The 22,799-nt window shown below is 45.7% G+C and overlaps 1 protein-coding gene and 1 long non-coding RNA gene across 5 annotated transcripts in view; both read right to left on the bottom strand.

The window, feature by feature from the left end:
- Positions 1 to 8,749, bottom strand: part of TAF4 (TATA-box binding protein associated factor 4) — a 37,830-nt gene extending 29,081 nt beyond the window's left edge. For both annotated transcript variants that reach the window (XM_035547953.2, XM_035547954.1), the window contains exons 1-2: positions 8,390 to 8,749; positions 5,328 to 6,416 (exon numbers count right to left, since the gene is read on the bottom strand). In XM_035547953.2, the coding sequence (XP_035403846.1) occupies positions 5,328 to 6,416; positions 8,390 to 8,693 (1,393 nt within the window). In that variant the 5' untranslated portion in view covers positions 8,694 to 8,749. The remainder of the gene's footprint in view (positions 1 to 5,327; positions 6,417 to 8,389) is intronic.
- Positions 8,750 to 10,328: 1,579 nt separating this feature from the next.
- Positions 10,329 to 22,758, bottom strand: LOC118248751 (uncharacterized). 3 transcript variants are annotated; one of them, XR_007708925.1, is made up of 4 exons: positions 22,678 to 22,758; positions 20,848 to 20,958; positions 13,916 to 14,010; positions 10,329 to 11,734 (listed from the first exon to the last, which is right to left on the bottom strand). It is a non-coding gene; the product is annotated as an uncharacterized LOC118248751 (long non-coding RNA). The 3 variants fall into 3 exon arrangements; XR_004778854.2 differs by lacking the exon at positions 22,678 to 22,758 and adding an exon at positions 21,873 to 21,984 and having other exon boundaries at positions 20,848 to 20,961; XR_007708926.1 differs by lacking the exon at positions 22,678 to 22,758 and adding an exon at positions 21,873 to 21,961.
- Between the last annotated feature and the right edge of the window lie 41 nt (positions 22,759 to 22,799).

Raw genomic sequence — 22,799 nt, 5'->3', positions numbered from 1 at the left:
TCCTTAATTATAGAAATCACAGCGAGAACTTTCAGCCTGGTGACATATGGCAGATCTGATGTAACAGATTTCAAATAAAGCAGAATGTTCCTTTTGCTGATGCATGATTTGAACATGAAATCCACCCTGCACTCAGACGAGATCCACGGTTACCCTTCAGAGAGCGAGCTACCACTTCACGCGCCAAGTACAGGACTCCCAAGCTCTAATCTTGGCTCAATATCGATTCCCTCATGGCCTTGGGCAAGTCAGAACTCCTCTCACTCGCTCTTTCCCCCAGCTTTAAAGCAGAGTTCATACTACTTTATTTACCAACCACATGGGCATGTTGCAAGGATCAAGTTTTGTAAAATACCTTGAAAGTAAAACAGACTACGCGTACTGTAAGAAGTTCCTGTTATCACTTTATGTTAGAGATGTTTTGAACAAAACACAGCCATGCCAACACAATTAACAGGCAAAATATTGGCAGCACGTGCATGATGCAGGGAAGCTCGAACCAGGATATGTTTGAACTCGCTTGATAGTAAGAAATAGAAAGAACGACATTCCACTACTTCGTATTATTTCTTCTGTTCCTTTCTGTATTTCTTAAGATTATGGAAGTTTGTAGATCCCCTTATGTGTTTATATTCCTATTGTCTCTAATTATTTTAGGCACTTCTGGGGTACACTTCAAGCACAGAATAATCCGAAAAATGCCACCTTCAGACTGAAAAAGCGTTTCACAAAGTGTTTACCAAGTGTTTTACAGTGACAAGGTGGTCTGATTCTCCTCAGCCTGACGCCCTTCTCCTATTCCTATCTGCTCTCTTTTGCCTGACAGCCTAGCACCCCAACTCCTTACTGAAGGAAACCGAATTAGTCCTGTAGAAATTATTTTTCAGTGATGCCAGCTCCAAAAAGTATCAGTGCTCAAGTTGACAGGACCTGAACACATTTTAAATTAGGCACGTGCTTAGGTACTTTTCCCATCCTAAGGCAGAATAACCAAGGCCTGAGGCATTACAACCCTTACTGTACAACCGACACAAGCTAAAAAACGGTGGTTTCTACAAAAGTTAACCCCCCATTTCAAATCAAGTTCAATATCCAGCCTCTCAGGCTGTAAAGAAAACCTTCAAGGTATGAACAGTAGTACGCCATCCTCCAAGGTCTGCTGACGCAGGGTCCCGACGTTCGGACAGCTCTCCTCGCTCCTCCGAAGCACCACCAGGAAGCTGAAACCAACGGCCGGGGGCAGCTGCACCAGCACCGTTGAGAGTTCTGGAACACCCAACTTTTCAAACAGCCCCATAGTTTCCAGGGCTGAGAAACGACCCATCCTGGAGTCACACCACACACACAGAGAACAGAAAAGGCCCCCACAAAGAAAACGGTGGAGAAGCCTACTCTCATCCCCCATCAGCAGCTCCTGGCAGATTCAACCGAGCCTCGTAAAAGCAATAAAGAAGTTTTATCATTAGGTACAAAGCAAAACAAGCCTGTGATAGCTGTTCTACTAGAGCAGCAAAATTGCATTACTGCTAATGAGAATGCTGGTCAGGAGCTCCGAAGTCAAAAAAAAAAAAAAATTTACATAAACTATAAAAACAACCTGTCCTATCTTCTATCTTCAAACAGAATTGAGTGTCGCAATCTTGCTTATTCAGGGAAAAAAAACCTTTAGGATCAAGCTGGCAATTTTTTGTGAGTACTAATATTCACTCAGAAGGTAAAAGAAAGAAAAACGGGTACAGAGGGAAGTGAAGGTTTCTAGATTTCATTTTCACCCGAGCTAGAAAACTGTCCAAGAGACCTACCAGCTGCATGTTGTTCTTACTGCATACCTGCAGCAATCTCTCCAACCTGCTCCTTTCTCTAAGCAGGCACCTTAAAGGTTGTCAGGAGATGCTTGTCCATAAAAATGAAGTGGGAGAGTAGCGACATGAAGCACCTCCACCAAGAACAGAAACCAAATCTTTGAACCCTCAAGTTGACAATAGTGCTAAGGTGATCATAAGCTCCTGGACTTTGGTTTTAAAATTGTATCACAGCATTGCAGGAGGAGATAGTATTTTGAAAAGGGATTTTAAAGCACACAAGTTAGTCACTTTACCAAGATGATTCTACCACATGTCAGTGATGGTCTCTAATCACTTTATGAACCCCTACATTGCAAAAGATTACTCTTACAGCATAGTCTCAGTTACTTATAAGATCCAGCAGAGAAGTGTATCTGTAACAGCAAAACACGGACAGCGTTTTAACAAACTCACAAATTTTCCTACCTCTTACCAGGTGATTACACACAATGCATTTCGTATTATTGCTTGAAGTACTCCAAAACAAAGAACTGGATCTAATTTATTTTCAGTCCCTATTTCAAAGATGCTGCATCTTCAAAGTAGCATGCATAAAGAGAAGCATGTTTGCGTTACCCCCTCCCTGCTCCCTAGCAAGTTACCTGTCAACATTTCCACGTCGTTGCTATAAAGTTATAAATAAGGTTACTTTTGGACCTTCACTACCCGGATCTGTCCAGCTGGACCATGAAGCTACTGAAGAAAAGACTGAGCAACAGTTCTCTTCCTCATAGATGTCAGTAATGGGAAACTGTTATAAACGCACAGATGCTCTGAACAGTCCAGTTTCTTTGGGAAACCATTTACCAGAACCCTGCAAGGTCACAACAACTCCGTCCTATTAGCAATTCAAACACCTCCGATTTGTTATGTTATTGATATATTTGTTGTATGATTTGTTTGTTATACAACCACCTTGATGCGATACAAAACATTATTCTAAAAGCAACGTATTTTAGAGAGTGCTGATCAAACTTTTGTTCCACATGCTCTTTTTAAGAGTATGTTAGAAACCTCTAGCCGAAGTCCAGGCTAGTAACACTTACTGACATTTCACGTTCTGCTTTTCATAAATGAGAAATGTAACTGTACTTTGGAGGGCCAGAAACAGTGTATCAGGATATGAAAATTAACTGTAAAACGCGTGCTGCTCATTGGTCAGACCTTCCACGAGAATTTTCCAGGTATTTGTAAATAGCAGCGTAAAAAGTGACGTGTTCCGTCTTTAATCTCAAGCTCTTTCATGCACTAAGTCTTACCAACTCTTGTACAGACACACCACTAACTTTTAGGCACAAACTTGTGGATGCAAATGTGGTGGTGCACACAGTAGCTGCACAGCATACAAGCACTGCAGTTGCAGCCTCACACTGCCAAACTGCCTTTAAAACTCTGGCCTATCACAGTGTAATTTGAAATATGATTTTGAAACCATACTCATCTATTCTGCTTTCACTATGAATGTAGATGAACTCTACTAAAGATTAAAGCAGTTGCACACGGTTAGATTTTTCAGAAGCGCTTAGCCCGTGCACCTGTGAGATGTTGTTAAGAGCTCAGCACCCATCAGTTCTCAAGTTGTTCTTCGCTTCATGCAGAACATTTGCAAAGTTGGCTTCTTTGGCAAAGTATAAAAACGTAAACGAAAAGAATTAAACACAAAACGTTCCGCTAAAAAAAATCCTTTCCAATATTAAGTCTGTCTTATGCAAAAATCTAAGTTCCTATTTCTGTTCAGTCATGAATATATGCTTATATTAGGAGTCATGCTATTCTTTTGAAGTTATAAATATTCCTAAAAGTGTAGGACAGACAAGAAAAGTGCTTAATAAAAAATCTCAAGTGTTTAGAAACTATATTGCTTTACTTTGATCTATCAAGACCTCCAAAGGAGCAATTTATGGTCCAATTATGCTTAAGGACTGGCAGTGCTGCTTCAGTGTGTAACACATTTCAGTGTGCAATGGTGGTTTGAAAACATCAGCTACCTGGAAAAGAGGTCCCATTGGGCTCCACAGTAGTATTTGTCCCATAATCAGATTTATAATGCAGTATTAGTGAAAATGTATGTATACATGGCAATAGATTGCAAACCTGAAAAATCTTTTGATACGCTGTGGCAATAAATAAATAAATAAGGCTCTTCCAGACTATTAACCCACAAGCTTCAAATTAAGCACTAGGAATTCAAGGTCTGAGTTTTAGTGATGTTTTTTAAATTAGCGCCACGTCTCAATCAAATTACTCATACAGGGAATAACTCGCTACACAAAAAAACGTGGAATATTTATGCCAGTTGTACTCAGATGTACTGAATGCTCGATAAGACTTCATCGAGCTACATGGCATCACACACCATAAATAGCATATTTGACAGAAAGCTCGTGTGCAGTAACACCGTATGGTTGCTGGTCTACCTTATACAGCAGGTGCGCTGCTTTAATGTTTGTTAGGTGTCTCAACAGACACACTTTTACTAAGACCTAATGACATAGATAATATACAAATACGACTGATTTCATTAGGTACTAGTAGTAAAATTTAATTAGTTGCTCTTTGTACACTGCCCTGCAAACAGCGATAGTAAGAATATACCTATTATCGCATACTATTAAAAAGACAGGGAACTCTGTGTAGGCTTGCACTCCTACTTTCAGTTATAGAGGAAGCATTGATACAAGTACAAGCCAGGTTCAAAATAACAGTAAATATATAACCTTACACCTCCAAATCTAGGGTATTCCGGAAGGGACAGAAGAGTTCTCAAAAGAGAAATGTTTCTCACCCTGCTTTTTACTCACCCACTGAGGTCAGGACTAGATTGCGTGCCCAGAGATGCTCTGCACTAAGCACGATACCAGCTACTACAAAGCTGCAACCCTAGACACAACAGGGTGAGGTAAGGACATAGGAAGACTGCCTTTTGTATCAAAACTCCAGTGACTAAAAAGACGATCATAAGCTTCAAATCTGGGAGTTTTTAAGTCAGACTTTGAAGGTGTTTAAAGCAAAAGAAGGTGGTTTTCTTGTGTTCTATCTGCCGCTTCTCTATTCAAGAGTGCTCTATGGTACTGGGGGCATGCAGGGACAGGGAGGGAACAGAACAGCACGCGAAGGTTATACAGACTACCAACAAAACCACCCTAAAACGCCTTCTGTGAAAATGAAATAGCAACGTTTCATTTGATAGTTTTTCATTGTCACACTTTGGCAGTTTGCAGCTTCGTCTACAGGCAATGTTGTAACGAAGACACCGGATAGAATTATCTCCGAATTACTCCTTCTCACAAGACTTTCTGGTCACCTGAAATCATACGCTTCGTAGTGGAATGCTACTACACTACTACTCAACACCAGACAATTCTCATTGTTAAATGCGATGCCTTTTCCACAATTCACAATTAAACAGCAAGAAATCTTATTTGGACATCTTCCTCCCTGCAAGTACGTTCCCGAAATAAAAGCCCTTGAGCTTCTACTTACCTGGTGGTAACTGAAAATTCTGAATGTTCGTTGGATTCTGAGGTGGCTGAGGCAAACGAGGTGCTAAAACTGTAGGAGTCAAAGTTGCTCTGATTCCACTCGTAGTTGCTGTTGGAGTCCTTGGCAGAGTTTGTGCCACTGTGTTGGCAGTGCCTTTAGCCATTCCCGTAGGGGTGCCAGGTGCTGCAGGAGGTATCCCACCAGGATTGGGAGCAACATTGGAGAGCCCAGCTTGCATAGTTTGCCCAATAATCATGTTACCCCCTGTAGTACTGGGCTGGCCAGCAGTAGCCAGCGTCTGCTGTTGGGATACTGCCTGGACTATAGTTTTAGGAGACTCAGATTTGATGACCTGCGTGGCGGGAGCTGCTGGTACGGTGGTACCAGGCTGGCTGTTCACAAGCGACGTCTGGAGGGAAACTCCAGATCCCACAGTGGCTGTAGCAACAGCAGGAAAACTTCCCACGCTGATGGTTGAATTGATCACAGTATTGCTCCCATTCTGAGTGGCTGCACCAGCTGCAGCCACTGTGGGTCCTGCTGTGTGGATCGGTGGCCTCACGAGCGTCACCGTAGGCCCCCCACTTCCAACGCTCGGTGGCGGCTGCGAGGAGATAACTGTGGGCGAGGAGGAAGATGCGGAGGACACAGCAGTATTAAGGAAAGAAGTCTGGATGACAGTGTTGGAAGCTGACGGCAAAACAGCGTTAACAGTATTTCCTTTTCCCACAGATCCAGGTCCATTGTTAACGAGAGGGGCAACAGCAGGTGCAGAAGCGGGGTTAGCAGTCACAGGAGTCCCAGAGAAAGCAGCACTTCCTGCATGGTGAGAGTTCATCACCACGTTACTCCCATTCAAAGTTTGCACTGTTGTGGTCCCAATCTTGCCATTCCTGGTGGACATGGCAGTCGCCATGGTGCTGATAACCACCGATTTGCCCTGACTGAGGGTCCCTGGAGCAGCAGTGACTTCAGATCCTCCTGCTGCTGCAGTGGTGGTGCTGGTGCTCGTCGTGGTGGCTCCATCCAGAGCTGAAGTCTGGGACCTGGTGTTATGATTAATAACACCCCCTTGCACCGCTCCTGCTCCTGCAAAACAACAACAAGGGTAAACAGAGAGAATGAGCAGGAGGAGAACTCCAGCAAAGACAGAACGTTCTCCCTCATCACCGAGTCTTCTCCATCTCCGAGGCTACTTGCACGCAGCCAAAAAAATGAGATAGAGAACAAACTGAAGAGGGATTTAAAGACATTATCCTGAAACCCCCAATTTCCCACCAAAGATTGGTAGCTTCAATATGAACCATAACACCCTCACCCTCATCACTACAGTAAGAGAAAATTGGGAAAAAAAGATTTGACATGATCTGAGGGAAGGAAGAAGGAAGATCATCTCAGACCTCTTCCCCATTCTAGAGCCTGATACCACATTTATCAACAGGACTGCAACTGCAAGAGGGGCAAATGGCAACAGAAGACACATTAATAAGACATATTCCTTATGCCCAGCACATGTTATCCCCTAATCCTTTCATCTCCTACAGAGTCAGTCAGAGCAAGAGGCTCAACACGAGCAAAATATGAAAAAACCGAAGGGAAACAAAAACATCAGCCTGCCAAGGTAAGAAGTACTGTGATGCCTGGCGCAGGCTGCAAGAAGACCCCTCCCCCTTATTACAGGATTTCTTCTTCTGGATCTGAAGTTCCCACAGCCAGAGAGAGCCACCAAATAAACAAATAAAAAGCAAAGCTGAGTTTAAGAAGGGACAAGATGATGTAGCTTCTTGTCCTGAATAATCCTCACGCCCCCCTGATGAGGCCTGGCGTTACCACAAGTACAATCACAGACAGCCTGGGTCCTGGCCCTAAGGAGACAGAAAGGGGAAAAGAACAGTGACAGACAAACATTGAGATGCATGTTACGAGGGTTGAGGAGATCCTCCTAGAAGAGCTTCATTAATCATGACACAAGGTCTGTAATATCTTCTTACACTTTAGTAACAAGAAAAGAAGCAAAAAAAAAAAAAATGGGGGGAGGGGAGGAATTGCAGAGAGATTCTGGGGAGACATTTTATTATTATTATTATTATTATTCCCCAGAAAAACCTCTTCCCTCCATTCTTGTGGAGCGAACCCTCAGCCCTAGCATCAACCCCATCCCCTATGATCCTCACGAGACGAGGAAGGAGAACACACACAGGTAGCGGGGGCAGGGGGGGCGGGAAGGGGGGCACTGTACCAGGTGGGGTGCCATGGCCTGAATTCCCCCCCTTCCCGGGACCCGGCGTTGTGACAACCCCCCCTTGAGGGCAGAGGAGGAACGGGAGGTGTCGGCTGCCCCCTGAAGCCCCCCGCAAGGAGGAGGGGGGGGGGGGGGGGATGTGGGGAGGAATACCCAGGCCGGCAGATATTGGGGGGGCCGCGTTTTGAGGGACTTCCTCCCCTCAGCGATCCCCCCTCGCTTCCTCCTGCGCAGGAAATAGGTGTCATGATTAATAACACCATAACACCCCCCTGCGCTCCAGGGACAGGGCCGGGGGAAGGGAGGGAGCGCTGCCCCAGCCGGCCCTACAGAGAAGGGGGGATCCCCCCCCCCCCGCAGCAGCCCCTACCCCCGGTCAGGGCACGGGGGGCGGCCCACGAGGTGCAGGCAGCGCCGAGGGGGGGGTGGGCAGCGCCTCCCCCAGCGCCGGGGTCACCCCAAACCCCTTCAGGAGGAGCAGATGAGGGAAAGGGGGGGGCGGGGGGGGGGACAGGCTGCTCCCATGGGGGGGGGCTGCCCCTAAAGCCGAGGGGTGAGAGATCCTGAGGCGAGGAGGGGAAATAAAGGGGAGGGGGCGCCCCGGGGGGGGCACACGCACACCCTGAGGGGGCACACACACCCCTGGGGGGGGCACACACACACACCCTGAGGGGGCACGCGCACCCCTCGAGGAGGGCTCGCCCCCACAGGATCCATCCCCCCCCGGCACGGCGAGGAGGAGGAGAGGGAGGAAGGCAGGGGGGGAGCGGGGGAGGGGAGGGCCCCGGCGCCCCCCAGCCCAGCCCAGCCCCGGCGGTACCTGCTTTGGCCAGCTCCGGGGCGCTCAGCCCCATCTTGCCGCCGCTCTCCGGCTGGGCGTTCGCGGTGCCTCCCGCTCCTGCTCCGGCGGGGCTGGGGCTGGGGCTGGGGCTGCCGCTGCTCACAACATGGTTCCCCAGCAGCCCCCCAGCGGCCCGCAGGGGCTCCTGCGCCTTGTGGTGCTGGTGGTGGTGGCCGGAGGCCGCCAGCTGGGACTCCAGGGAGCCCACCAGGTCGCTCACCACCTTCTCGTCCACCTCCGTGTTCAGGAAAACCTCATCCAGCAGATCCGAGCCCGCCGCCATCTTTTTTTTGGAGGGTTCCTGTGAGCGGCTCCCTCCTCCCCCCCCCCTCCCCTTCCACTCCTCCCCCCTCCCCCCCCGCACACACACACACACGCTCAGGCCTCTCCCCCCTCCCCTCCGCGCTCCGGCACCGCGCAGGCGCGCGGGCCCGGCCTCACCTCAGCGGCCGGAGAGGGATTCCGCCCTCTTCTGATTGGCCGGCGGCCGCCTATAAAAGGCGGGGCAAATGGCTGCGGAGGCTCAGTTGGGAGGCGGGCGGCGGCGGCGCTGGTGGCGGCGGGGACGGGGGAGGGCGATTGGGAGCGGGGGGAGGACGGGGAGGGGGCGCGGGGCCGCCGGGCCGCGGCTGTGGGAGGGGGCGGGCGGCGGGGGGAGAAGGGGGAGGCCGCGGCTCTTTGTCTGCCCCGGCGCAAAATGGCTGCGGCTCCCCCCGCCGCTCCCGGCTCCGAAGGGCGCCCCGCACCTGTGCTGGCGGCGTGTGACCGAGCCGCCGGCCCCGGGGGAGGCGGGGGGGGGAAAGGGACGGACAGGCGGCCGGATAGACAGACGGCTCCGGGCGGGGAGCAGCCCGCCGGGGTGCTGGGGGGGGAGGTGGGGGTGCTGTGCCCGGCCCCGGGTCTCCCTCCTGGGCCCTGCTGCGGGGACAGCTCCGCGCCCGGGGGTGGCCCAGCGGCGGGAGCCGCACTTTGACCCCGTTGTGCAACCGCCATCAAGGAAGTCAATAGGGTCGGGGTGAAAAATACGACCTGGCTTCTCACTAACGCTCTCTTTCTCTAGGTGTTGTTTTCCAAAGGCGGCTGAAGCGTTGGAGCAAAATGAGCGGGAAGAGAAAGCACGGGTAAGTTTTGAGAGGTAGCGAGCCTAAAGCAGGGCCTCGTGTTTCAGCGTTATAAAATAAGCGCTGCTCTTGTGTGCTGGGAATGGATGGAATTAAAGGCTGGAACTGCGTTGCAGGGATCGACTCAGCACCTGCTAATGCCCTGCCCAGAATTCACCGGCCTGCTGGCTGACAGTAGGGCTGCACTGGTGGAGACTGGTAAGAGTAAGTGCTCTGAGCTCCCTGAGACTGGATTGCTTTAAATAGGTCAGGGATGAGAGGATTCTCTGCTTAGGGTTGCCCAAAGATGGGTGTCAGAGCTTTCTGCGTTACAATTTGTGGTGATCACTTAACTCGTAGTGCTGTGACACAGAACAAAGTGCCCTGCTCACCAGTTGGCCCAGTAAGCGATGGGAGCAGTCCTAAAGTAGTTCCATATCCTACTCTGCCCCCAAACACATGAATATGTCTATAGGAGGTGTTTGCCAAAAGGTCACTAAGGAAACAGCAAAAACCGATAGCTATTCCTTAATAGGGTGAGTAAATATCTTTAAATCAAGTCTTAGCCCTTACCATAAACTGTATTTCAATAACTGTTGTGGTTTCTCACATCCCCCTCTCACCTGCACAAGACTGCTGCTGCTGAGTTAAAATTATGACACCGAGCCTTTCCTTCAGCTCTGATTGCTTTACAAGGAGGCGTCACTAGAAGGGACTGCATAGGTCCTCTGAGAAGTTCTAAATTAGGGTTTTATAATCCTTTATTCTTGTTCTCAAATATTTTGTACTTCATAGTTTTTTTTGTCTTCGTACCTTTTCTCAGTCATCACTCAAAACTCGGAGAGAAAAAGAAAATACCTCTTTCCTCTCTGCAACTCTTACTCTCATTTTTTTGCCCAATTGTAATGCTGCAAAGTAGTTGCCCACTTCTTGCAAGGCAGGAATGCTGCTTCAAGCAGAGTCACGTCTACCGGTTTGTTGCTGCCCCAGTCAAGCACATTGCCAGTTTTAGCTGTGATGAAATTCTATAAGCAACATACCAAAGAACTATCTAGAATAGAAGTCTCTTTGCATTCCCAAAACAGTGGAAGAATTAATCTACATCAGCTGCTCAAATGATTTATGGGGGGAGCTAGGCTTGAGCTAAAGCAGCCTGAAGGTGCACAGTGGCTGCACATCTTTCTTTTGCAGCACCTAAATGGGTGTATAGCCCAAAGCTGGGCTGGTGAGAGTGATGGAGGAAGAGAGTGAGCGACACGAGAGATGGATTAAATTATCCCATGGCAGCAGTAGTCAACACAAAAGGTTAGAGCAGCCTATGTTCTTCTGCTGCTCGCATTTTAGGGCAGCTGGAATGCAGCTTACAGTTGTATTACAGAACTAGAAATAAAAACCTAGAAATCATCAGTCTTTGTTCTAGCACTCCCGTTAGTAGACCCATATGGCATATTTACCATATTAGGTAAACCAACTTTACAAAATTACAAGAGCAACTGAAATGCATTATGGCTTGTGTGTTGTAAGTGTGCAAGATTTATTAATGGATAATTTATCTTTTTGCACTCTGCCTTTCGTTTGCTATTGGAAGTAACTTTTTAGATGGGATTCTTCAGGCCCGAGATTCCAGCTCCGCTGTATTGTACTGCTCACTTCTTATTCTAAAAGTTGCTCTAATATTCCTCAAATCTGGTTTCTGTAACTACTTCAAACCTGAATCAGAACATTTCAAGAAGTGGTCGGAGCCAATGGAGAATAATTTGTTGGTAACAACTAACACGGAGGTATACTTAATGTTCATCATTGTGACACTTTTGTACAATTTTCGTGGAATTAAGACCTATTTTCAAAATAAATGCTTGCTTTACTTCAGAGTGTTTGTTTTATGAAAGCGCCTGCATTTCACCTAGCATGACTGTAGGAGAATATTTCGTCCCATTGATGTCCATGCCCTGGTTTCATGATGCTCTGGGTTTGTTACAAAACTTAGGTACTGCTGCAGAAACTGTTTCCATGTTTGCATCTGCGTGCATTTCCAAATTGTTTGGAGGACAGGAGCACAGGAGGTTAATGGACAATTGCAGAAGTACACAGTGTCTGGAGAAAGACAAAACAGTGGAGCTCTGGTTGAGGATGATGCAGACCTATGCAGAAACACAGTTTGTCACAGTCCGCATGCTGATCCTTCTGCAAAGGGGTGTCAGTCTGCAGCAGGCTTCGTGTGCACCTGGAATACAAAAGTTTGACAGTGACCTGTACAAAAAGTATTCCTGTTGTGAACATTTTACTTTGAATTGAGGGGCAAATGCAGGCTTATTACACACAAGCACATGCAGATAAATAAAACAACTTTTGTGCCTCTTTGTAGTCTGCACTTTGCTGTCTCCTTCTTGGAAACTCAAGGTATCATTGAAGTCTTGGTCTTAAAATCATGACACTGCATTTCAGCTGTCATTTGGTGGATCTCTGAATAAGTCTAATGTCCCTAATAGTCGGAAATTGGAAGAGGTATACCGAAATCACCCACTTGAAGTGTTTATATCTACATAACAATGGAACTTCAGAAGTGGTGCAGAAAAACAAACCTCTTTTTTCCATAAAAGATGCTAGTAAGACCTACAGTGACATATGCTTGAATAAAAATGTGACAACTTCAGGGATTTCCTTCTTCTAAAAAATAAATTATTTAACTGTACCTGGTTATTGGGAAATACATAAAAACAATCTGTTAGAGAAAGACTACTAATGAGCTAGATTTTTTTTAAAAAAGTTAGCTGAGCACGCAGCTGCCTTGTGAATCTTCTCTAGTTTTTATGGGACAGTTTGAGGAGTGTGTCCCTAGCACACGCTATATGCAATTCATGTGGGAGTTACTTAAGTATGGCTATACCAAAGTCCATGCAGCTAAACATCCTGTGCCCAAAAGAGGATGCCCAGAGAATATATTGTGGGATAAAGGATCATTGTTTAAAGGGCTTCAAGGCTTTACAGTATAAAAGAGTTGTGGAATACAACAATGTTTTTCCTTCCCAACTGCTCTTAATCTAACTTGTCATGCTTGCTACTGCGTGCCAAGATAGGAAGCATCAAAATCCAGACTCGTCTACACGGCAAGAATTAGGGAACTTTACTAAGAAAAAGGAGCACTTGTACAAGATGTAAGTTTCCAACTACATGCTCGGCAGCAAGCAGATTCTTTTAAAGCAAATCTTCTGAATGGAGATTGCTAACAAATGTCCAGAATGTTTGTAGAAGAGACAAGAAGCAGGCATGTCAATAAAGATTTACGTTTTATCTGTAATAAAAAAATTATTGTGCAAGTCGACGTGATTCAGGGAAGAAAAAATATTAAAAGATGAATGGTCCTTCTGGTCATGACAGCTAGTTTCAATAATTTTCTATTTTGAATTTAGCAAATGATTAGAACTGACCGGGCAAAATGAAAATGCTTTCCTCTCTAAGTAAATTAAAGTAACTTTTGGAAACTTCAGTCCCTCCTTCCATGTGATACTCTGACAGAATATGTCAAGAAATTGTGCCTAGTGATGGGTCTCATTACTGCAAATCCAGTTTGTACATTTTACGGTCTGGACCTGTTAGAATATGTCTGAAATACTTGTTTTTAGTGCAAGGTGGCCTTGGCAGTTTCAGTTTCAATTGGTATTCTTTGTGAGCAAACTGTTACCCTGCCAGGGATATTTTGTCAACAATTATCCTCAGAGGTCCTTGTCATGGTATAATAATGCAATGGATGTTTCAGTTCTGGACTCCTTTGAGCCTTCTTAGCTCAGAGCTGTTCTGGTTCTTCTCTGACTTTCTAGCATCATTCAATATCTAAAATTCTCTTCACCAGTCCTCACCACTTACTTTTTGAGCAGCGCAGATCACTGGTCCTCTTCCTCCTTTACAACTCCATTAGACTTCAATTTTCCACCTGCCACCTATTTTCCACCTCCCTTACCTATTGGAAAACCAGTAGGTAAATCGGTTGTTGCCTCCAGACACAAGCTTGGTAGCCCACTAAGGTCAGAAGGCAGCTTCTGTCCTGTTTACTGATCTTTCCGGTGCCAGTAGTTTTTTGCCAGAGGTATTTCGGCTGTTAACAGGCCTATGTGCTACCCCTCCTCTTACTCTAGCTCATCTGGAAAGCACGTGCTCCATCCTCAGCCCTATCTTCTGTTAAGGGTCGTGGTTAACCAGAATAGTTCCCATGCCTGGAACCAACCCTCATCCTAAAATGACTGGGAGAGCAGAGTGCTCCTGGAATTCAGATTTCCTTCACAAGGGCCAGTCACTTTTGACTTACATAACTTTGAGAACCAAACTATTCTAAGAAAATAAGCTGAATTCAACAGGCCCCCAAATGTTCTTTAAAAAACAGCAGGTAAAGGTATAACTTCTTCCTTACCTCCCCAGCCTCTGCTGCGCTAGCAACTGGACAAACTGGCTTGCATTTCCAAAGGGCACAGCCTCACCTTCCTAGGTTGGATCATCACTAGAACCCTGCAGAAAAACAAAAACAAAAACCTGTCTTCTCTAAGGTTTTCTTTATTCCCTGGTCTCCATGAATTCTCTTACATAGAACATATTTCTGCCACTTTACACAACATATAGCATGCTCTATGAAATTTGCTCTCAAATGTAAAAATGAAATTTGCACTCTTAAATGCACACATGCACTCTTAAAACAGAGCTCCTTAGAGAACTGAAGGCTGCTTCAACTTTTTCCAGTCAATACAGTGACATTCTTAGGTTGTTGCCTTTTTGTCTTCTCAAATATAGCTTTTACCGGACACTTCTTTAACAATTGGCCAGTTATGGCAAGCAGTTTTATCCTCTTTCTTCACATGCTGCCCTCCATTCACTCATCTTCAAAAATACGTAATAAAATGAATCATAAATGGAAGAACTGAAGATAAATCTTCATCTTGTTTGGTTCTGGTCAGTGCCAAGAACAGGTACAGTTAATGTCACATCAGTTGTGAAACAGCAGTTACTGTAGATGAAAACATTTGTCCTATGGAATTTGATAGGCATTTGTTTTATCACAATGCTAGAGACCATAAGTTACAGGAACAGAGCTAGAAGCATTCTTTGTCCCTAAGCCCTTATCTAAATCATTCAATAGCCCCCTGGTACCCCTCTTTTTAAATAGAAGAGTTATTTCAAAGGAGGACCGTGTGCCTGAATATGCACATTGGAGATCAACAATAAAAAGCATCAAATGGAACTAGCAGGCCAAAGAGGTGGTAAAATTTTCAGCGTACATACAACACATAGGTCAAGATCCAGATTCCTGTAGATTTTAATTGGAAAAATAATCACATGTACAAGCATTTCTGACAGTCGTCTTCGGATGACAGAAATGGCTAAGTCATTTTCCTCACTCCATCTCTAGTCCATAGTCTGCCAAATGCTGTTACCAAGCCGTATGAGACGATAGGATTCCTCAGAGCAACCTAACTAATTTTAGTGACAGTATAAAGAAAACAGACATGAAAGACACTGAACTGGAAAGCCAGTGGAGACAGAAGAGGTATGGAAACATCATCACGTAAAGAAAAAAAGTGAAAGAAATGTAGTAAAGGAGGTTTGTTTTGGTTATAACGAAATGAGATTGTATCTAAACATTTTGTGGATTTGGAATGCAAAAAGTACGTAAGCAAGATTTTGCCAAGGTTTTTTTATTCTTACTTTCTAGTGAACTCTCTGTATTAACTGATTAAAATAAATCATGCTGTATCATCTGTTCTGAGCTGCCTCAAACTTAATGAAAGCACAGCATGAAAGGCTATTATTTAGAGTTTTCTTCTGAATTCTCCAGCAGTCCTAAAATAGTTAGGGATATTACTCCAGACTATAGGTTACTTTCTTACGCTACCTAAAATATATCCTCACTATCAGAGTTCAAGGACTGGCCCCTATTCCTCTAATGAGCTTTTGCTCATTTTTGAAACTCCAAACAAATCCAATAACTCAATTAGATATGGGATGAGTTCCCACAGTTGAGAGAAGAAACTAGTACAACTTTTGAAACAAGTAAGACAGATATTTTCTCTCAGAATACAAGATGGGGAAAACTGCCAACCCACAGGAAATGACACCCCAGATGGAGGGCCAAGTTTTTTACGTTAAGTTATTCTTTATTGTCATTTTTTTCTGTATGGGGTTACTTGTAATACTCTCTCATTACTGCAGAGTTATATATAGTGAGTCATTGTTACTTAGGTTTCTACCTAGGACAGTAAACCCATCCATCCTGTGTGAGCTAACCAATTATTAACAACTGGACAAAATGGCAAGCAAGAAACACCACACCTTAGTTAGAGAAAATGATTACTTTGGGAAGCAACAATTTGTATGTTCTTCTGCAAGAAAATGAAGTTGTTTTTCCAAAACTGCAAACCTTGTTTCTCTTAATTATTTTCAGCAGAGCAGAAGAGGGAGCTAGTTTTGCTGCTCTGTACAGTTTAGTGGGCCAGTAAGTTTACTCACTCATTGCTGTTCCTTGACATGAAGCCGTCTATGCAGAATTGTAGGACTTGGCAGCCTGAAGCCACCTCTGCTACACCCTCGTCCCCAGCAAGAACTCATCAAACTTAACTTCCTTGTGACCCTAAAAGCTATGTCAAGCTGCATACTGGAACAAGTGCTGGTGTGATCACTTTACAGAACAAAAAATTGTTTTAAAATTGTGCTAATAGAACCCCTGCCATACCTCAAGCAATAGAGAAATGAGGTATGAAATACAAATAATGCAAAAGCGTTGGAACAGTAAAGGTCAGAAGTTCCAGGTGTATGCGGAAAGCGTACACGCAAATACCACAGCAGTGAGGAGAACTGACCAACCGGAGTGACGCTGCCATCTTAAGTGAAGTCTGATTTATAGTTTAGCTTCTAAAAGATGAAGGAGATTAAATGCCAGTTTATTGTCATACAAAAATAAATTACTTTCTGAAACTGCTCTAAAATCCTATTGCTATGATTTAGCCTTACCAGTCTTGGGATCTTTAACTAAAAACATCAATTAAAACCTATAAACTTTAAACTCAAAAGCCTGTTTAGTCTTACTTTAAGGAGTCAAGTAACAAACATAAAGGAAGAACACTCTAGCAGATGAAGCAACGAATAATAACTCATGTCCTCAAAGACGTTTCTGAAACATGCCTTTTAAAACAAGTCAAAGAACAATTCGAGCTATGAAAGCTGCAGCAGATGTTGCACAGGAAAAGAACAGCATACAGCCGAGGCTAGGTAAAACGATACATTACCTAGCTGCAGAGAAAGAAGCAGAATCTACCAGTTGTTTGCAAAACACACAAGGAGAGGGAGATTCATTTCTGTGTCTCAAGAACAGAATCCACTATAGACAGTTAATGCAAAAGAGGTTCCTGAACTAAAACATCAAATGAAGGAGCTCTTTTCTCTGTGTGCTCTCAGCCCAATGCTGGGGATATACAGAGGCTTGCAGTTCACTTCAGCGCACCGCTACCCAAGAAAAAAAACAGCCTATGCAGCAAAACAAACAGTCAGAGCTTTTTCCTAATGGAACTTCGTATTTTAGGCTATGTTCGGTGCTCCCCAGTGTCCTAGATAGACAGCTATCTCTCTTTATGTCCTAATTATTTCTAAACTTAGGTCTGAATCCTCTTACTCATCTGAATGGAAGATAGATGCCTAAACACCTTTTTTAGAATCTAGGTCTGGCTTGTGAGACTTCATCCTTCAGTTTTTGTGAACAATTTGCAAACTTCAGCTTCATTAACTTTTTTTGTATCACCTATATTATCCATTTCCCCAGCTTCATGAAAGGATCTTTTAAAATTATCTCCAGCTCCCAAACCCATGAATAGATCACCATCCAGTAACCCAGGATAACTTCACCTTGCCATTTTTGATTCACAAAATGTACACCTCAATATAAAAGGTGTTTGCACATCTCTAACTGCTGCACTCCCCCTCCGCATGCTTCGAGGATGAGATGAATCACGAGAGTGGACAGGATCTGGGGTTATGTTCTTGGTCTTATGTCTAGTGCCGCGGGTGTTTTTTTAGTCTCAGTTTCGCAGCTTGTAAAGTAGACACTGTAGGGTAGTGATATGAGTGCGAAAAAAGTCTGGAATAGCAGTTTGCATTCATTCTAATAAAAGGTGTTATGCATGTCAGAAATATTTCAGTTTTATTAAAATAAGTAAATGTTCCATCCTTACTCTGTCGCATCAAAAGCATCACGACTTCTAACCTCTATAGGGTCAGGTAACGAAACATAACTTCTACAAGTAGGCCTTGTACATTCGTGAGGTAGAAACAGCAAAGACTGGGCAGGTGAGAAAGGCACTGCTGACTTACCCCATAAACGTGCGTGAAGATATCAAGCTGCTCTTAAAAAACGTGAGAGTATAGAGGCAGCCTGGAAGCATTACACAAAAAGAATAAATCCTCCAGCAGCGTTTTGTTGTTTGTTTTTTTTTTGTAATTTTACCGTTGCCTTTTCACAAATACAAAAGAAAGTATTATTTTGCTCTATAGCAAAGAACTCTTTCCCCGCAGAAAATGATTGATTTAGCAGGGAAAAGAGTAAACTGACTACAGCATGAAAGTGCATACATGGAACAAGAAAAGAAATACATACTATTTTAATGAGAATGTATTTATAATAAAGCTGTTTAAAAGTATTGATTAAGAACCTGTTAAATCTAGTAGGTAATTGCAAATGCTCCTTTTATATCTCTATAGTTAAAACTCGCTCTTAGATACTGAAACGATATGCTATAAAGGCTGTGTGTCTGTACAGCCTAACTCATGCAAACACTTCCTCCTCTTATATTTCTTACCGGTAGACTGTTGAAATAGACATTGGGGACATTTCGGGCATAGGACTGGAGTTGAGCCTTTGTGGCTAGATACAGTGCACTGTGGCCAGGGTTAGGGGTTTTGGTTAGGGGTTAGAGGTTAGGGTTTGTAGAGAGAGAAATGCCCAAATTATGGTCTTGCTTTGATCCTCACAAACTTTGTGGGTCTGGATGTGAGGTTTAAGCTCTCTACCACAGCATCCTTATTGGGAAAATAGATTTTGTCTTGACTGCGCAACACATATGGACTGCTGAGAAATGCAGTGGAATAATGCAGATTTTTGCTGGTCCCACTAATTATGCAGTCAACATACTAATTAGGAGAGACAATCCCACACAAGCCTAAAACTATGGCATTTTATAAAATATTTCATTTAAATCCAGAAGTTAAACTGACTTTAAATTTGATGTATGGGGGTGGAATGAAAGATGTCAAAATTGAAATGTCTGAGGTACAGACTCAAAACCGAGAAAAAGAGAGGAACAAAGGGGGAGAGAGGACAGAACAGTATTACATGCGCTAAAATATCTGTATTTATTTCTGGAACAACAAAAAAAAAGAAAACAACACCTATTGTTATGACTTGTATTTTTTTCTTCAGAGGAGCTACCCCTCTTACTGAGATGTAGGACAAACTAATGTAATGAAGCAGTTTCCTACATACATCACGGTGTCTCCTGTTCTTAGACTGCGGGACACTGAGAAACTAACTGTATGATGTATCCATTATCTAAATAAAAGTTGCCAAGTTTTCTTTTTTTCTACTTACTGCTATTTTTCCTTTTCATTTACTTTTGTTCCTTCTCTCTTCCCTTTATTCTAGTTTTCTTCAGTTGACTTTACATATTTTTTCTTTATTCTACTTCATGTGCTTTTCTTATAAAGGATAAAAACATTTACATACGTGGATCCTTTTCTTAATCTCATCTTTCCTGCATCTTTTCAGTTCTCCTTTTTCTAGTCCCTCCTTCATTTCTGAGCTCTTTTCTACTCCACATTCCCCGTATCACTATAGAATTGTGTTCTGTACTTGGTGACCTTATCCTCCTTCCCTGCAGCTACCACATGTTCTTTGAAACTACTAGCAAGTTTCTAACATTTCTTCTCCAGGGCTCATGCTTCTGCCTTCCTTTATATAATTGTGTTCTGTTTGCCATACCCAAACTCAAAACTCTGTTCCACTTTCACTTCCTCCATTTTCTACGCTAGCCTCTTTTCCCTCCTCTTCCCTCTTCCTTCCGTGGGGAAGGGATGCAGACCCTTAAGACTGCAGCCTTCCCCATGCCGCCTCTGGTATTCTTCCCTCCAACCAACTTCTAGAATTTATACGGCAGCATAAAATAAATCACTACCTCTTCCAGATACTCATCTTTCTCCTACCACAGAATAGCACTTGTAGCACTCCACATCCCTGATCTCTCCTCCAGTTGCAACGACAATCCTCCTATTGTTAATTCTCCCACTTTATACAAAGTGGTATTATTATTGTACTCGAAATTCCACTGATGTCTTTCCATCTGTCAAGCTGACGAAAATTTACCTGTCCTGTCACTGGCCTTCTTCCAGTTGCTACAGGTTCCAATTCAACCACTGCTACCACTGCAGCGGCCATTTTTCTCAGCAGCTGCGTGTATCCCAGTAGTTCCTACTACCAGCAACTAACTGCCACCATATCCTGCTGTCCCCAGGCACAAGAGGAGATGTTTCAACAGCCAGTGCCTGGCTCCCTTCTTTTAGCAGTTGGGAGTTTGTTACAGACATCTTTCCAACAACTGCCCTCTGTCACTAACTCTGCCAGATGTCAGTTCAACCTACATTGCCATGGACGCTGCCATCAGTCACATTACTGTACTTTCTCCATCATAAACCCCACAAATTTTCGTCATTGCTCTTAGTCACACATCTCTTCTCTAGCTGCTAGGAAATATCATTAGATATATCAGTGGTGACCATCCCAAATGCCAGTGGTTGCATTCCAGCTGCCATGGGAGTCTTAGTTCTGGCAACATAGTTTTCCTCTGACTGTACCCTACGTCTAGTCTCCAGTGGTCACTGGTGGTCCAAAATGCTGTTCTGTGAAAGCTGTGTCTGCTGCTATCATCAGGTACCAACCACTCTGTGAGGTTTCTTTCTGGTACCAGAATGAACTGCAATCAGCTGCTTGATATGAAGCTTAATCTTCCCTCTTTATATGAGGGATGCCCAGGATTGCATACTTGTCATAAATTTAAGCAGTGAAACATGTTTTTTGGCCACCATTTCAGTGCTTAAGGGATGAAGAACTGTATTGTTTAGCAGAATAAATAAAACTAACAGGGCATTTAAAATGTCAGGTGTCATCTTCCGTCTTGCTGCTCACTTGTTATCTTTGACTGTTGTCAAAAGATACTGAGGTAATTCATTATAATAAGAGTATCTTCCAGAGACAGGTCGATTTATGGCCATGATGATAACTAAAATTCCATACGTTTACATATTTCTCCTTACCTGTGAATATTTTATGCCGCTTCCATGTATCGTTCTTTTTTCACACTGTTTTAATTAGGCTCTCTGCAGGATCCACATTGCTGTTTTGGTACATGATGGTCCCTTCCTCTACTGCTATTGGGAAAAAAAAAGTGAAAGGGTAAAAGTTTGAGAATATAGTGCAGAAGAGGAAGTACTGCTGCTCTGCCTCGGGTTACATTACCTTTACTAATATCATTTTCCCCGTTCAGAACAATTATTTGCCAGTGAACTGAGCATTTGGCAATTACTTCTCACCCTACCTTTACTCCATTTGAGCTTTTCCACATACTTAAAGGAGACACTCCTCATATACAGAAGGCAGAAGAGTTTTTTCATCAGGGAAGTTTTTAACCAGTGATTTGCCCACTAAGGATCACCATTTACTACAATAAAAAGGCATCTTTTCTTGCTCTGTATAGGTTGTACCTAAGGCCGAGTTAAAGACAGGCTGACTTTAAAGGCTGACTTTTGCATTCAGAAAAATACTTTGCCCAATGCGTATGTGCGGAATCATTTATTTTATATTTTAGCAACCGTCTCCAAGCTAAAACGATGAAGATTTAACACGAGAGAGACTGTGACCATAAGGGAGAGCGAGGAGGACGGCGTCTTTCCCCTTCAGGCAGGGAGGCTGCTCTCCGGGCTGTACGAACACCACGAGGAGTAGCGCCATAAAACCCGTGAGGCCTCGGCTCGGCCAGCCCGGGGCATTCGGAGACCAGCTCTGAGGCACGGCGCAGAGGCGAGCAGGTCTTTGTGACAGGAGGCCAGACCCGTCGGCTTCACTGCTGGAAGATGTAACCAGGGGATGGGTGCGCGCCGCTCCGGCTAAGCCTCCTTCCGCCGAGACAATGGCTCCCGCTGCATTGTCTCCAGCCGCTGGGTTTGAATCTTATTCATTCGCGTCACACGAATTAGCGAGATTTGCGCCCTCTGACCCGCTCCCCGAGTGCGACTGCCCTGCTCCGTCCCGACCCACCCCCGGCGCTGCGCGGGGGCTTCACCTCCTGCCACCCAGGCCGCCAGATGCTCCCGCTTGTCCCCGGCTGCCCCGCAGATGGCCGCGGAGCTCCCGGGGGAGGCGGCGGGCAGGGCCCCGTCCTCCAGCTGCGGCCCGGCTCCGCGCTCCCCCCCCCCCCCACCCCGCTCGCCCCCCTCAGCGCCGGGAACAAAGGCGCCTCAGGGGCAGGCCCCGGGCAGCGCTCCGCGGGCTGCCCGGCCGCACGGAGCCGGAGGGGAGGGCGAGGGGCTGGGCGGGGAGGCGGCCATCAGCCGGCGGCTCCTGTCAGAGCGGGGAGCGGGCTGAGTGGGGGGCCACTCCCGTCAGGGCAAGCCGGGGGGGGAGGTGGGGGGCGCTGAGGCGGTGGCAGCCCCGGGGGGTTCTGTGAGAACCCCATGAGGTGTGTGAGGAACCGCCGTGTTTTGGGAGAGCCCCCGTGTTTTGGGGGAACCCGCCTGTTGTGTGACACCCCCCTGTTGTGTGACACCCCCCCGAGGTGTGTGACACCCCCGCGTTAGGTGACAAAACGCCCCCGCGGCGGGCGGCACAGCGCGGTCCTGTCACGCCTCCCCCTGCCCCCCCCCTTCCCCTCACAGCGCGCGGGAAGGGCGGGAAGCGCGCGAGCCCTCGCCCCTCCCTCCCCGCCCCGCCCCGCCCGCAGCGCACGTGGCAACCTCGCCTGGGCCCATCACGTGACGCGAGCCGCGGGCTTTCCCCCCCTCCTGTCCCCCCCCCCCCCTCCTCCTCTCCCCCTCCTCCCTCCTCCCCCCCCCTCCTCCTCCCCCTCCTCCTATCCCTCCGCGTCTGACCCCGTCTCCCGTCTGGTCAATAGCGGCGCGGCGACGGCGCATGCGCGGCGCGGGCCGCAGCACGCCCCCGCGCTGCCTCCCCCCCAGCGCGTCTCCCTCCGCCCTATATAAGGCGGGCGCGG

This window comes from Cygnus atratus, chromosome 16, assembly GCF_013377495.2.
Source record: "Cygnus atratus isolate AKBS03 ecotype Queensland, Australia chromosome 16, CAtr_DNAZoo_HiC_assembly, whole genome shotgun sequence".
NCBI classification, from domain to species: Eukaryota; Metazoa; Chordata; class Aves; order Anseriformes; family Anatidae; genus Cygnus; species Cygnus atratus.
Note: the sequence above shows the minus strand (reverse complement) of the source record. Positions and strands in the feature narration are given on the sequence as shown.